Source organism: Ursus americanus, chromosome 13 (assembly GCF_024610735.1).
Source record: "Ursus americanus isolate L20-20 chromosome 13, mUrsAme1.1.p, whole genome shotgun sequence".
Lineage (NCBI taxonomy): Eukaryota > Metazoa > Chordata > Mammalia > Carnivora > Ursidae > Ursus > Ursus americanus.
In genome coordinates this window covers 4,585,939-4,602,017 of record NC_142139.1, presented here as the reverse complement: position 1 = coordinate 4,602,017, position 16,079 = coordinate 4,585,939, and the positions used below count along the sequence as shown (strand labels likewise).

At 38.6% G+C, this 16,079-nt stretch overlaps 1 protein-coding gene across 1 annotated transcript in view; it reads left to right on the top strand.

The window, feature by feature from the left end:
- The window catches only part of LOC123793370 (uncharacterized), a 152,971-nt gene that overhangs the window by 117,915 nt on the left and 18,977 nt on the right, over positions 1 to 16,079 (top strand). Inside the window, exons 22-28 of the mRNA XM_087866349.1 lie at positions 1,537 to 1,617; positions 2,723 to 2,785; positions 3,422 to 3,472; positions 5,592 to 5,618; positions 8,668 to 8,748; positions 11,460 to 11,495; positions 13,064 to 13,117. Coding sequence (XP_087722475.1) covers positions 1,537 to 1,617; positions 2,723 to 2,785; positions 3,422 to 3,472; positions 5,592 to 5,618; positions 8,668 to 8,748; positions 11,460 to 11,495; positions 13,064 to 13,117 — 393 coding nt within the window. The remainder of the gene's footprint in view (positions 1 to 1,536; positions 1,618 to 2,722; positions 2,786 to 3,421; positions 3,473 to 5,591; positions 5,619 to 8,667; positions 8,749 to 11,459; positions 11,496 to 13,063; positions 13,118 to 16,079) is intronic.

Sequence of the window (16,079 nt, the reverse complement as noted above, 5' to 3'; positions counted from 1 at the left end):
CTAAGATAGACCCCCACATTGGGCTCTGCACTCAGCTTGGAGTCGGCTTGGGATTCTCTCTCCCTCCTGCTCTACCCCTCTCATTCATGCTCTCTCTCTCTCTCTCAAAATAAATAAATAAATCTTAAAAAAAAAAAAAAAGCTAGTTGTATTACCTTTCCCAATGTTATTCATTAAAAATAATTAATTCGACATCAAGCAAAATAACATACTACGTGGTCCCTACATTTACAATAGATAGATTTTTTCTATAGGCTTTACAAGGTCTTCTTCTGCTATTAAGTCCAATAGCAGAGACTGGCTACCTTGCTGCTTTCCATCACTAGATTCCTAAAACCAACCAGGGACTGATTAACCAGTAAGATCCATCTACCCATTCAGACACCTACCCAACCACCTAGTGAGTGATTCTGAACGAAGTGCTATAGGTATAAGTAAAGAAGAGACGCGTTCCTGTCCTTAAGTAGTTTGTAGTATGGAAAAGATGAACAGGTTTGTGCAGCCAGGGGCCCCTGACTATCAAAACTATGATCATCCCTGCTCAAGAATGGGCCATCTGTCATACAATAGTGAAGCCCCTTGGATGAAAATGCTAAACAATATAAATTAACTTCCGTATTATTATTACAAAATTCAGATTTGTTAGCACTCAAAAAATACATGTATCTATTTCCTCACTGCAAAAGAATAAAAATAACATCATGGGGAGCGCCTGGGTGGCACAGTGGTTAAGCATCTGCCTTCGGCTCAGGGCGTGATCCCGGCGTTATGGGATCGAGCCCCACATCAGGCTCCTCCGCTATGAGCCTGCCTCTTCCTCTCCCACTCCCCCTGCTTGTGTTCCCTCTCTCGCTGGCTGTCTCTATCTCTGTCAAATAAATAAATAAAATCTTTAAAAAAAAAAATAACATCATGGATCACCTCATAGGGATGTTGTGAGAATAAAATAAGAACATTGTGGAACAGTTGAAGTATTTCTAAGCTTAATTGAGCACTGGTGCCTAACGACTAGACACCTAATGATTGGTGCCTACATTATTCATCTTTCTCTATATTGAACCGTTGAAACTGATGGTGACTGGAACTTCCATCTGCTTTTGAGAGGGATAGGGGAGTATCATGGATAGAGATAGGAGAAATTTATTTGAACCTTTGTTATTATAACATTAGCCCTGGTTCAAAATGTATATAGTACTGCTGAGAATTCAATCCTGTAAGTTGTTGTCAGGAGCAGTGGTATTGAATTAGCTGACAGGCAAAAATACAGAATCAGGATAGATTATGTCAACACCTGAATTCATGATTTTCATACTTAAATGCCCCACGTAGTAGAACTTAATGCCTTTCATTACATGAGGAAATAGTATTGATTCAATGTAGGAGAGCTATAAGAAATAACTCTACCTAACAGTGAAAAGCCGAATCATCTCAGCACAGAACCACCCATTGACAAAACTGATCTGGAATTCTGTTTGCCCTAGGATGTTACTATCAAGGGGGAGTATGATTTTTACATGCGAACCATTTTATTTGTAGGGACTTAAAGGCTCAAAGGGAGACGTGGGGGACCCAGGTATGCCAGGTGAAAAAGGAGGAATCGGACTTCCTGGATTACCGGTACGTTTATACTTTTTTGAATGTGTTCATATTAAGATAAATTAAATAATCAGAAAAGAGTTATATGATTAGCTGAAGTCTCATCTATTGGTTAATATTACACTAAAATGTAATATTTTTATTTTTAAATATTTGAGGTATTATTGGTTAATTACTCCAACTGGGCCACTAAAACAAGTTTTAAAGCATCTAACCAAATGAATTATAAAACAAACCTTCATGTTTTCCTGAATTATTTTCATCAGATGATAGCAAAATAAATATAGGTGATCACTTTATTTTGTACGCTCAAAATGGTGGTGACTGGTCATTTTTAAATAAACTATAATAATAAAAAATTAAACTAAAAATATAAAACAATTTATGGGGCGCCTGGGTGGCTCAGTCATTAAGTGTCTGCCTTCGGCTCAGGGCGTGATCCCGGCGTTATGGGATCAAGCCCCACATCAGGCTCCTCCGCTGGGAGCCTGCTTCTTCCTCTCCCACTCCCCCTGCTTGTGTTCCCTCTCTCGCTGGCTGTCTCTCTGTCAAATAAATAAATAAAATCTTAAAAATAAAATAAATAAAATAAAAAATAAAAATATAAAACATTTTAAAAACAAGTTACTCTTGAAAGTGCTCTCTTTGTGTGTTTGGAATGGTGTTTTTATGGTTTTACCCCGTAATTGTTACCGAGAATTTAGAAGGGAAAATAGAAGAAAGTGTAGAAAACTTCACTGCCCTAGATCTATTTTAGAACAAGGAAGTGTATAAATAAATGTCAGTGAAAACTAAATTTTAAAAGACTAACCTTTGCTATTTAAAGTGAGCACCACCATAAAAAATATAACATTTAAAATCTGATATATTTAACAGTGTGTAAGTTTAACCAATCAAGCCTAACCTAGTTTTTATTTACTTTATATATTATTCCACATATCACCCACAATCCCAGAGATTGGGAGAAGCTTGCTGCTTGAGACTAAAATGCAAGAGGATAAATCCTTCTTTTATATATCAATAATATATAAATTTCAAAAGAATGATGGGTCTGGGGAGAAAATTCAGTAGTTTCCTACACTTTGGGAACAACTTTACCGGCTCAACTCTTACTGGTTATTTGTAGGGCGCCAATGGAATGAAAGGAGAAAAAGGAGACTCCGGATTGCCAGGTCCTCAGGGCCCTTCTGTAAGTCCGTAGCTGCTGAATTCCCATGGCTCCTCCGGAGCTCTGAAACAGGCCTATTATTTACCCTGTTCGACCTGTGCCAGATGGCTTGTCAACAGTAGAAAGACCGTGAACCTCTTTGTTTGTCAAACTGTAGAGAATATGTCTGTCGGCCTTGTACAATGAGAGACAACGTGTATCAGAGGTCTTAGTTAAAAACAGTTTTTTAGGGGACTCTCTAACCCTAAGGAGAAAATCAATGGTTTTCCCATAATGCTTTTGGGTAGAGCTTTGTGAATCTAGAACATAACTTCTTTTTCCTCCAGAGCCCTCTTGCTACTCGGTGAAATAATTTGAGAGTTTAATAGCGGTTGTGGCATTATAGCATCTCTTGGTAATCAGTTGCTGTCTTTTCTTTTAATGTACTTTAAGTTTATTCTGGCTTTTGTAAAACAACTGTATTTTTTTAAGTGTTTTGTTGTTGTTGTTGTTGTTCTCATGAAAGAATTTCTAAACGTAAAGAATCAAATGCATCACTGCTAGTAGTCCTTCACTGCAGCTGTTAATGACCTTAGCAGAACCCCAGCATAAGATTCAAGTCAAACTGCCTTATCTAAATGAAGTAACCAAATCCATGTTTATGTTTTGGACATACAGATCATAGGCCCACCAGGCCCACCAGGCCCCCATGGCCCACCAGGCCCCATGGTAAGCCTTTCTTCTCTACAAAATGTAATAATTTACTTACAAGCATGCTACTAGAAAAAAACATGAACACATCCCTCAAAACAGCCAGTTTGAATTTTGTGCTACTCTCCATGGAATGGACAGAAAATACGAGGTGTTTTGAGATATACTGAATTTGTAGTGTTGTCTTTCACTCCCCCAAACACATCTCTTGAAAAGAGATTGAGTAGTTTTGTGATAGGAGACTTAAAGATAGATTTAATAAGCTTTACTCCAACCTCCAACCTACAGTATGAACACCAAAAAATCAGCTTAACCAACCACTGTTTAGATCATTAGTAGCATAACAAGATTAATAATTATAGCCATTAATGAATGTATTTAACCAACTTTGGTTGAAATCCTTTAATGAGATGTTTAATAGGAACATTTCTAAAATAATATGGTAACAGTTGAAGCTCACTTGCACGGATGGCATATGTTGTTACTTCTTTTTCTTTTCATCTTTATGGTACTCTGGTGGATCCAGTGTTTACTACAAGTATCCCTCAGTGACCAACAGAGTCAATGGCCATGCCCTCATAGAACTCATGTCTGGTGCTGAAGGCAGCCATTAAACCAGTGTAATTCTTATAATGTCCACCTAACAGCATGAGTGTTAAGGTTAGAACGTAGAAGGCAGAGTGCTTCAAATGCCTTTGACTGGACAGGACTTGGACAAGCTAGGCAGCCTCTAAGGTCACATTCATCTCTAAGGTGTCTCAATAAACCTCATGTCTTCAATCATACAGATTAAATAAACCATGGGTCAATTTCTTCCTATTGTGCTCTAAGAAAGAGTGTCACTTAAATGATCTAAGCCATAAAGCATAGCCGTAGACCCAATCATCTGTTTCTTACTAACTGCCATTTCTATTTAATACCACACAACAGTTATAATTAACCCTATTTTCTTAAAACTAAACAGTTCATTAAGAATTAAGCAAGTGGCATACTTTGGGCTTTTTTTATACTCCCTCCACTTTAAGTTAGAAAATTAAATTTTAAAATGCTATATTCTGTTCATATAAAATTAATTAGTTTAAAGGGATTTTACACCATTACTAAAACAAGACTACTTGATAAATTAACAGCCATTTCCTGAAAATGCTTATCCACCACTTACCTAAAGGGAAAATATTATTCCAATATTTTGATAACTCAACATAATATTACATATTATGTTAAATATGTAACAAATATCTGCATATTGCTTGATAAAAAAACCTTTTTCATACTGTTGTATGATTTCGCTGTTGGGTATTTAAATACTCCTCTCTCCAAAAAGTTCATTTAAATCACTTGAAAAGTTTAAAGCAATCCACAGTAAGCTTTAGGTAATTTAGGTTGGAAATTAGTCTCTATAGTTAGATTTTCCACAAAATACAGGGGAAAAGCCCTGATTCATGTATGCGTTATAACTTCTTTCCATTGGTAAACAACTGTTGTGAGAGCCTTGAAGAATTCATCTTTGTAAGAACAAGTGCATTCTAACTAATAATGCTTAGTGCTCCTGTATTAGAATCTTTCCTTAGTCTTAAATTAATTAGTTAAATTAATTAAATTGCAACAGCGTTCCAAACTTGACTGTCATCTCCTCATTCCTTCTTCCTTTAGATTCCTCTTGGGTCTAGAGGACTCAATAATGCAAAAGGTTTCCTAGTCACTGGTACTTAAAGTCTGGAACTTTTCTTTGGCTAATTTCTGTATTTTAAGACCTACCTCTATTCCATATAAACTAATAACGTGTTTCACCTTTTCCACCTACATTTTACTAAAATGTAGATTTGAGAAATAGGAGTAGTGTGGTTTCACAATACTTAAAAAGAATTCTTTCTTCCATATATCCCTGGCAGATTTCTCCCTCCCTCTCACAGCTATTTAGCAGAAAGAACTGCCGTTAATGAGTTTCCAATTACAGAACAATCCGAGAGCTAAAAGGAGGTTTCACTAGGTGTTAGCATTCACTGGTCTGCCTCTAGCTGTAGCTCAAACAGGAGGGTTTTTGTTTTATATCTCTTTGGTTACTCTATACAATAATCACTTCTGCTAGGAAATAGTGAATCAATTCGTAATTAAAATCTGTGTTTTTCATTTTCAGGGACCCCATGGACTTCCCGGACCAAAGGTAATCCAAAAAATCCCTTGATTATTTGATTTCTGTTTCCCTGTTAATCATGGAGAAGCATGACGGAAGCATGTCTGTCCTGTCTTATTTATCTGTCAAGTAATGTTGATAATCTTTAAGCCTTTAAGTATCCAGATGTTTAAATCTCACAACACAGAATGACTTACAACAAATTTAAGTGATATCACCTGGAGATGAATTATTCCTCATTTTGCTTTTTCCATGACACTATGTAAGTTTCTTAAGCTACTAATCATAATACACTCAAAATAACCATTTAGAAGTAAATCTGATGAGATTCTCAGACTAGTCCAGATGCTCTTTCTTATTATGTATTGTTGGTTGCAGATTCAGATGTTATTGATACTCCTTGTTTGTCATATAAATGCTTTGACTATCCAACATCTTAATTTTGTACTCCCCCAGAGATCACTGGTCTAGAATGGGGTGGGGTGGATCAGGTGTGCTCTAGTGAAGAGAAGATTACATCACTTACATGTATTTTATACTCTGGATTAACAAAAGAACAATAGAGAATACCCCTCCTTGTCAGAATTAGTGCAGTTTATGTTGTAAGGATGGTTTGCACCTGTTCTTTGCTTTTGTGTAGACCAAGAAGACATTTTGGAAGATTAAAATGAGCCCTAAAAGCCCTAAAAGAAAGGTTCCTTCTTCTAGAGACCATATGTAGTAAATTCCTATGTTCTAATCTCAGCTTTGCTACTGACAGGCTGTGTCACCTTGGGCAGACTATTTACCTGCTCTGATCCTTCGCTTACTCAACTAGGCAACTTACCTCCTAGTGTTGTGATAATTCAATGAGGTATATTTATAAGATACTTAAGCAAAATATCTGGTGCAGTTGTCGATAAAACACCCAGAAAATGTCAGTTGTTAGTATCTCGTGATTTGTTGCTTTGTTCTGAATTTAAGAATTCAGGGGAAAAAATGCATGAGAGAAGGTTAAAGCACTCTTGAAAGCTCCTCGATAGTGAGTTGGTACGTTTAAATGGTGAGGGGTAGGGGAACACATAAATGCAAGAGCTGGAAATCGGAAAGTTTAGATTCAGTCCACCCTCTCCTCTAGGGGCTCCCATTGGCCCACCCAGCTTTAGGAGTGTAGAAGTATTGGTCTGAACCCAGAAACCTAAGTTTCATTTCTGGGGTCAGACAGGTGACTCACTTAAGAATAGGAAGAGTTCACATCTCTTTATTCTTCATAGAACACCCTATCTTCTCGGAGGGCCAGTGAGTGACAGTGTCTCAGAAGTGTGGATTCTAGTTTGGGGTAAGGGCATTGTTTTCTGGGTTCAGAAGAGAGAGCCCATCTATCAGCTTTGTGGTCTTGGTTGTTATCTAAACCTCTCTGGGTCCCTTTTCCCGCTCTGAACTAAATCAGTAGTTCCTATTCTGGGCTTCTCCTTGGGTTTCAAGGCACCACTTAAATCATAGATTTCAGAAAATTGTAAAGTTGAAAAGACCTTGTAGATTACCTGTGCTCATTCCTTGATTTTACAGGTGATAAACTATAGGCCCATGAAATTTAGATTATTTTCCCTGAGTTACACTGCTAATTAAATGACTGATCTGGGACTAGAACTTAGGTCCAGAGTTGAGATTTGGTCTTTCTGCCACTACATTTAATTGTTTATAAATTCACCTTCTAAGTTAATGCCCACTCATGCCAATGTATGATTCCTCACCACAGAACTTCATGGCCCAGCAAGGCAGCCCTGCCTGTTCATCATCTCAAGACCTTTAGCTGAAAGTCCACACACGTGCAAAGCCATCAGTCTCAAGTTGAGACCAATTAACTCAAGTTGACTCTTGAGCCTTGGCTTTAACCTCACATTGCCTTTAGCTCTGGGACATTCCCAGGATCACACTTACCCACCACAGCACATGTGGACTTCCTATTGTGGTAGCACTGCAAACATCCTACCTTCAGAATCCCCACAACCCACTAGGCCATGCCAGTGTGTTCATTACTTTGTGACCCTTTGGAAGTTCGAATGCTAAGTGGCTCCCCGGACTCTGTGTTTAACAAACATCACACTGACTTTCATTAATCAAACAAATGGGGAAAATGTTGCCCAGGTTAGTAATTCCTCCTGCCATGTAAGCACACTCTCTCCCCACTCCTGCTCCTACCCAGCGAGACTCTATAGGGCATTTGGGACTGCATCTTCCTTTCATAGATCTTTCCAGATTTTTGTGATGAAATTAATGCCTTTACTTAAAAGTTGAAACGTGAACAGGCCAGAACTCTTATTTCTAACATGGTGCTGCTGATAGAAAACAGTTGTACTGTATTCTTAGGTTTTTAAATATCAGAGTCAAGAGAATTTCTCACTTACTGTGACTTTTGTAATGTCACCTGAGGTTAAATTCCAGCCTCCTTTATTTTAGCATTGGACAGACAGACAGTTAGTGAAACTGCATTTAAGCACAGTAGTCTTCATATTCTCTTCTGGGATTGGCTATTTGTTGTCTATGCTGTGCATTAATCCATGTAGGGATCTGACTTGGCAATGTCCGTGAATGAGGACTCACTAAATGGCAGTACTTCAAACATCAGCTGCTACATTTTGAGCTCATTCCCCAGGGCAAAATGCTTAAAGGCTTAAAATATCTGTATATAACACTGTCCTGCATATTCCAGTTTTTCATTCCAGCAGAGTGGGTTTTCCTACTGAACCTCCTTCAACATCCTCCACTCTGTCTTTGATTTGCTTGGCGAGAACAAGGTAGCGTAACACCAGTTTCTTTGATGTAGAACTGAAAACTGTGGAACTCAGTCATACCCATTTCAGTTGTAAGGAGTACACTTGCTCAGGAGTTTTGCTTCCTGGAATATTATTTGTCAATTTCAGTTTATTAATTTTTTAAAATGTCTGAAATGACTTTTGAACGGATGCAAGACAAGTGTAGCCCGACTCTGCTGTTACCTAGAACTGGAATCTGCAACCATTTCAGAGACTGGCTGTCTTCTCTCGCAGTTGAAACACCCATGATAGCAACCAAAATTGGCATTTGCTTTTGCATTTAGGGTGAACCAGGGTTAAATGGTGTTAAAGGATTGAAGGGTGAACCAGGTCAAAAGGGTGACAGAGGACCCCTTGGTCTTCCAGTAAGTAAAGAAAACTTTCCATTTCAGTGCAAATCTCAGACTTTGCTTTCTACCCTAAGTAACAACTCTGGCTTACTTGGTGGCGATCTGACATTTGAGATTTCTGTGATTGGAAAACATATGCTGTTAGAGCAGAGCTCAGCCCAGTTTTGTTTGATGCCTGCTCTTGTGTCAGAGGAAGACCCCATGACAAACGATGCTGTAAGTGTTCTGTCGTTCAATTACATACATGCCAACCTTCCTCTTTAAAGATGGATGATTCTTCTCCCATCACCCTGCGCTTAAAAAAAAAAAAAAAGCATTGTGCTGATTGTGTCATAATTTCTGCCAAATATTTTTATAATTTAGTGCAGTTCAGAATCCTCCCTCAATTTTTTTTTCTCTTTTGATACCAAAAATTGTAGCCCTCTGTTGGGTGGCAGGTATGCAATTGGCCATTGCTGATGGTGTGAGGTCAGTGCTGTGGCTCCTCACGTTAATCAGTCAAATCGTGGTCTAAATGTTTTGTGTTGTTTGTTTTGAAAATGCCCTCTTACATGGCTCTTTTGGCAACAGTGGACAGGATGGAAGAAGTATTTTGCAGTAGTTCTGAGATTTTTTTTCTTGAGATTTTTATTTTTAGTGAAAAGGGAATTTTCATCTTCCATGCACTTTATGCCAGTCTTCTTCCCACAGCTAAAAAGAGATTTTTAAAAATAATTGTTAAATATGAGGTTTTTTTTTTTTTAAAGATTTTATTTATTCATTCGACAGAGAGAGAGACAGCCAGCGAGAGAGGGAACACAAGCAGGGGGAGTGGGAGAGGAAGAAGCAGGCTCATAGCGGAGGAGCCTGATGCGGGGCTCGATCCCATAACGCCGGGATCACGCCCTGAGCAGAAGGCAGACGCCCAACCGCTGTGCCACCCAGGCGCCCCTAAATATGAGGTTTTAGTTTCAAGGTTTTAACATGCTAACTATTCAGTGAATGCAGATAAAAGTCAGTAAAGAACATGATAGATTACATTATCAAAATACGACATAAAATTGGTAGAAAACAGTTTATACACATATTTTAACATATTAAAAAATGTTGGTAGTTTAAGTTCTAAAGTATTCTACTCGACAGCCAGTGCCTCACATGGATCAGACACATAGTGGTGTTCAGTATGTACTTGTTTACTGAATGAATGATATAAGCCGTGTATTAGAGTATAGGTTAAATCACACCAATTAGACCAATGGACTAAAGGCACAAAACCTCTGTAACATATGTGAGTCATAATTTGCATTCCAGGCAAATATAATCTTATACTATCAGTACAAAATTTTGCCATCTCCCTATTTGTTTTTAAATGCTATAATAATGGTGACTCTGAACAAAGTATCAAAAGGCAAAAAAAAGTTTGGGTTTCTGTTTTATTAAACCCTCAATCTGATTTCTTTAAAGTTTTCCCTAACTTCAGATTTAGAGGTAGTGATAATTTCTATGCAACATTTAGCCAAAAGCTCTACATATGTTAGCATTAAACAACAACACAGATTTTTTAGAATTCTAATAATTGCTAACTAAAGGTGCATTTTGCAATTATAGTCTGACTCATAATAGAACTATACAGAAGAAATTGTAAAATAAAAACTAAAAACACTCAAGTAGATATGGTATAGCATTATTGGTAGAGTTTGCAGCTGGAATAGATTTTTTTCTCCCATTTTTTATTATTAACTGTATCTGAAGCATAAAATGGGAACATAGTTCTGCAACGTTGCCAAGAGAATTTATAGGGCTAGTGTATCGTCTTTCTTAAATACTCCTTGATTTAATCAATATTTTTAAAGTACTATAAATCAGTATTTGAGTTTTGAGATACAAAAGACATATTCAAAGAAGTAATTGTGCTTATTCTTGAAACAAGCATTGAAAATGTCATATTTTAATAATACACTATACATAGCTTGGAGTTCAAGGCAAAAAAAAAAAAAAGCATGCATTGCCTGAGAATAACATTATATTTTTAAAGCATCTCCCCTTCAGACTTTGATGCAATGATTGTTCGAAGTGAATTGAGGAACAATTTTGTTTGGGACAGTTATTTTTTGTTTGTGGACTCACGAAAATTTTCCTGCTTTTTCCTGTTCCTAGAAGTCCCTCTAGTGGTAACTAATGTGAACACAGTAAGAAAACCCAGAAAACAATGAGAATTGTTCATGTAAAATCCAGAGTCATTTTGGCATGGTGAAATTCTGCATTTGTTATGCATAAGTGCTGTTTTAGCAAGAAAAGCTAGAGTCTTTTTCTTCTCTGAAATGCTATCTTTGATTGATTATTCTAATGAGCCCTTTCTTAGAATATTGGCCATTATGTTTTTTTCAAAACCTAAAGAAATGTATTGTCAATAGTATAGTCTTTAGAAAATGTGTATCACATGGAAATTAGCAGTCTGTGAGTGTTACCAGAAACTACTTTAAAGCCCACTTTATAAACTTGATTTCTAAATAAGAGTTTGTCGAATGGAAATGTCATTAAAATGCCATCATCTGTGGGGTGTTTATTGTCACGTGTTTTTTTTTTTGAAACTAACAATTTGTAGCGATCTGATATTCATCCCAGAACCCTGTGACTGTGTATGATGTTGTTTGAAGCGTTACATTTGTTCATCAGCACCTCATACTAATCTCTGTTCTTGTCCTTCGTGTTATACCCACCAACCCTGCTACCAACCAAATACACAGGGAGCATCTGGCTTAGACGGAAAGCCAGGATCCCGGGTGAGTCAGCACCTCATCTTGCTCCAACATGTTTTGTGGCTATGAATTTGTGCTTCGGGACAGACTGTCTTGCCCCATGTACTCCCATCAAGTGATGAGGGGGACATAAGACTGGAGTGAAGGGAGAAGGTGTACAAAGATCTGGTACAAAAGGGAAACGTGGCAGAGCGGAGCCTGCAGCTCTGATTGCCTCACAGCCTAAATGGCAGGACATCCTTCTGAAGCCCGAGTGCCAGTCTGGAGAACTTGCTAGGCGTCAAGAATGACCAGTCTAACTAGCCTCACTGTCCTAGAATCCCAGACAAATTCCCCCATAACTAATGGACATTTCCTACGGTTCCATGAGCAAGTTCCTCTGAAGGGATCAAAATAATGTGAATTTATCTGAACTTGCTCTTCCTTTGATGCTTCTGTCCGTATGGAAAAGGTAACTTCTTCCTTGACACTAACTTTTAAATCTCTGTCCATGGAAATGACCTGTCTGTCTTCTGTCATTTTGTCTCTTTTCTTTGGTTCTTAACAACCCCATCTCTTAAATGTCAGCTACAGATAATCAGTATCTAGAAGTCTTCTGAAGATGAACTTCGAGTTCAGGCAGTAAGAGAAAGATCAGATAAGGTGCCGAGAATTCACCAACATCAGAATGAGTTGAAGCCCTCAATGATTTCACAGCGCAGAGCTCTGATAGAAGAAACAAGAACCGCAGAACGTAAATAGGAAGACGATGTTAAAAACCTGTGCCGGAATAGTTCCTACGTTTGCAAATATTAGGACAGTCTTTGCAAATAAGCGCAGTCTTCCTGAAAATGAGCAAATTACTTGAAGTCCTTGCTACATGTTTAAGAATCAAAAAGAAATTCCAAGCTCTTCAATTCTAAAAACCTGCTTCAGGCAGTCATTATTTTCACTGGACCTAGTGTTCCCATATCCATTCAGTCTGAGACAGAAATCCTAATCCTGAACCTGGAGGCCAGAGGGCAATTACGCCATTAAATCAGCCGCTGCCGGTTTGTGCCCTGTAAGCCGCAGCAGAGCCTGTGAGAATAATTCCTTCCCTCTAAGCCCCCTGCTACTCCCCGCAGAGCCAAGGAAGTTTGGTTTGCACAGTTCAACACTGTTCTCGTTTATTTCATGTTCTTTTCCACTTGTGTAACTGTTGAAGCCTCTTAACCAGCTGAAAACAAGGCGTCGTGGCCCAGGAGCTTGGGCGTGAAAGTGGGTGGGGAATGGCCTTGGAGAAGTGAGATGAAGGGAAACAACTCCATTTCTCTCCTGAAGATATTCTGTGAAGTCAGGGAGGAGGTATATAATTACATATGACTTCCAGCTTTTCCTGTGTGCCCTTCGTTGAAATATGCACTTATGTAACTCATCCTTTTTGCGTGAGTTTCTTGAAAACCGCTGGCCTGAAAGAATCAAGTATAAAGGTCTTTGGAAGGAGATGAGTCGTCTTACTGACACTCTAAGTCGAAGGCATCATTCACCCGGGAAAAGTCCAGGATAAGTTATAACTGCTTTTCTTATGGCCCTTGGGCTATGTCTCAAATTATTTTTATCTTTTTTTTCAGGGTACAGATGGCCCTATGGGACCCCATGGCCCCGCAGGTCCCAAAGGAGAAAGAGTAAGTTGTTTCTAAGGTTATTGAGCTGTGACCTAAAGACAACACAGTGTGGCTTTTCTGTTTTAGTTGAACTGAACTGTTCATTTCCTGGAAGAAATAAAGGACCATCTAAAATGTTAAATGAAAATATGCCATCTTAGGTCCTAATCAGAGTTATCACACTGGGGAGAACAACCAAGTATTAAAATAGAATGTGGCTGGCTTAATAAAAAATCATGCATACCTCTAAATAGCTAAAATAAATAGTTCAGACCATTCCTTCTCAACCCATAAGGAAGATATTTTCATTGGGCCTCAATCCAGAAAGTTGAAGTCCATGGGGCTAAAATATCCAGGACTATGTATTCTGGTTGATAATCTTTTATATAAAGCTACTGTATTCCTTCAGAGTAAGTTATAACTTTTTTTTTAAAGGAAATTACCAAACCTAAGTATTCTTCTCCACACAGTTACACATGCTCCTTTATTTATTTATTTTTTTTTTAGCAAAAGAATAGGCCGCCTTTCTTTAGCCATAAGGAAATAATTTCAGTGCACTATAGAACAAAAACCTTCCACTAACCTCCCTATTGCTGGGCCCTGTTTCCATATCCTTGGGAGGAAAAAAAAAAAAGAAGAAGAAGAAAAGAAAAAAGACCTTCAGAGCGGAAGATAAATATCTGACACCAAAAAATGTATTGCAGCCTCGGCAGCTGGTCGTCTGTCTGGAACTTTTCTCCCCTCGTTCTCTGTTTTTCTCCCACTTTTTCTTTTCTTCACTTTGGGAAACTTGGAAGTTTTTCTGTGTCTGAGCAGAATTGTGTCATCAATTTCCCCACCATCCAGGAGAGGCTGTAAAGAAAGTATCCTAAGAGTAAGGGCTTCAAAATGTTGGGATGATTCATTGTGCAAGCTGCGGTCTTTTAAAACTAGATAAGGTTTCTTCAGTCTGGGGTAATTTGCTTTAAAAATAGAGGGCCACAGAGTGATTTCTTTGGCATCCATCCCAATTCCATAATTCTGTATTCTATAAAATGCATTCATTCAGTAAATATTTATTACATTTTATGATCTATAAAACACAGTGTATTCCTAGTGTGAAATGGAAGCACTCTCCTCCCATTTGTGTAGTCTATTTTGCTAATTTGCTGCCATGAATTGAATAATGGCATTATAATTGGTTCGTGATCCTATAACCTTTGACTAATACACTACATATATTTACTCAATACCGTAAAGGAAGCAGCTATTTTCTGTGACCTAGCAGAGTTTACACCTAATTGCAGAGGGGGAAAAATATCAGCAAGAAATAGCCAGATAATGAGGCCAAAGTGAGTACAAAGAGTACAGACTGTACGTACAATGATGAGGAAGTCTGGCTTATCCAAGAATGCTTCTAGAAAGAGGTGAATCCTAAAGGAATAAATCATCTGAATCTGCAGTTGTCTTAATTCTAAAATCAAACTGACTTATGAAGATCATCTTAATTAAAAATATTTAAAAGCGAAAAGCCTCATGCCGCTGACGCACTCAAGCATTGTATCAAGAAACCCAGCCCATGTACTAAAAATGGAGCAGCAAATCTCAAGTCGTCTTTTGGCAGGATGCCCTTGGGGCTCAAGAGGGTTTACCGTTTGGTAAATCAGCTGCTACTTCCGATAGCTCCACAGTGTCACAAGAGTATCAGGTCTCGGCGCTGGGGCAGAATTAACCAGGAGAGCAAATGAAATCACTAAGAATTTTTGAAGACATAGTTTAAGTCAAATGGTCTGCAGTGTAAAGTGTTACACTTGTATTTACTCAGCACGTTAACTATCTTAACCGGATCATATATCAGTGCTCTCCACGTACCCCTCACCCCAAGTGCCAAACTGGAGTGCGATTCTCAAAGTTAATTGACTGAGGTGCCATCTGGACTCTCCTGGAGAAGTTTCCAGTTTTAAAGAGGAAGGAGTCAGGAATCCACTGGAGAAGAATTCCTCAGTGTAGATATGCAAATTAAAGAGCCTGAAAGAAATGAGATGGGCCTAAAAGAAACCAGGCATTCCACAGACAATGTCATTAAGAAATGTTAAATGCATGAGTGACACGTGAGCCCTTCAAGGACCTGATGGGTCCTGATGCCTAGAGCTGATTTCTTCATCCGGCCTTGTAACTGCTTAGGAACTCCGTGAAGAGTGTTAAATCTGAGAGGTTCAAAAGTTTTTCAGGAATTATTTAATCCAGGAGAGGAATTCAAATCCCTATTTCATTTCATATTACATATTCAAATTAAAAGTTTTCAAGCTGGGACCATTAGGATGCTTTTGACTCTAAGTGACAGGATCCCAACTCAAAATGGCCTAAACAATAGAGAAATTCAGTGTTTTACATAACAAAATATTCAAAGGAAGGACTTTTGGCTCTGCTTCTGTGCCCTTTCCACACGCTGGCTTGGTCTTCTGCTCACAGGCAAGCTGGTCACAGTCCCTACACACCTCACCTCCAGTGAGGCATCCGCAGACAACCAACAGACATCATCTCCTCCTGTGTCTCTTCCTTAGCAGTGAGCAAACCCTCCCCATTGGCCAGAATTGGGGCCTATGTCCACTCCTGAAGCATTCACTGCCCAGTGAAATGCAATTGTCATGACCTTAATGCAAATATTTGCGGTGAGCAATTCTGTCAGAGGAGTTCCACAGACAAACGTTTTACTGGCAGCTTAATTCAAACAAGCCATGGTATATTCATTTTAAAAACACAATAAAGCTGAAAGTACTCAGAGGAGAGAGAAGGGAACAGGTCTATCAAAAAAATCTGCAGACACACTCCAGGTCACGTGACCTTTCCTTTTAAACCCCCACCTCACCAGCCCTCCCCCACATATGAACACACGTACACCATCACCACCACCACCACCATTTAAAAAAATCATTAATGGGGCGCCGAGGTGGCTCAGGTGGATGAACATCGGACTCTGGGTTTCAGCTCAGGTCCATCGAGC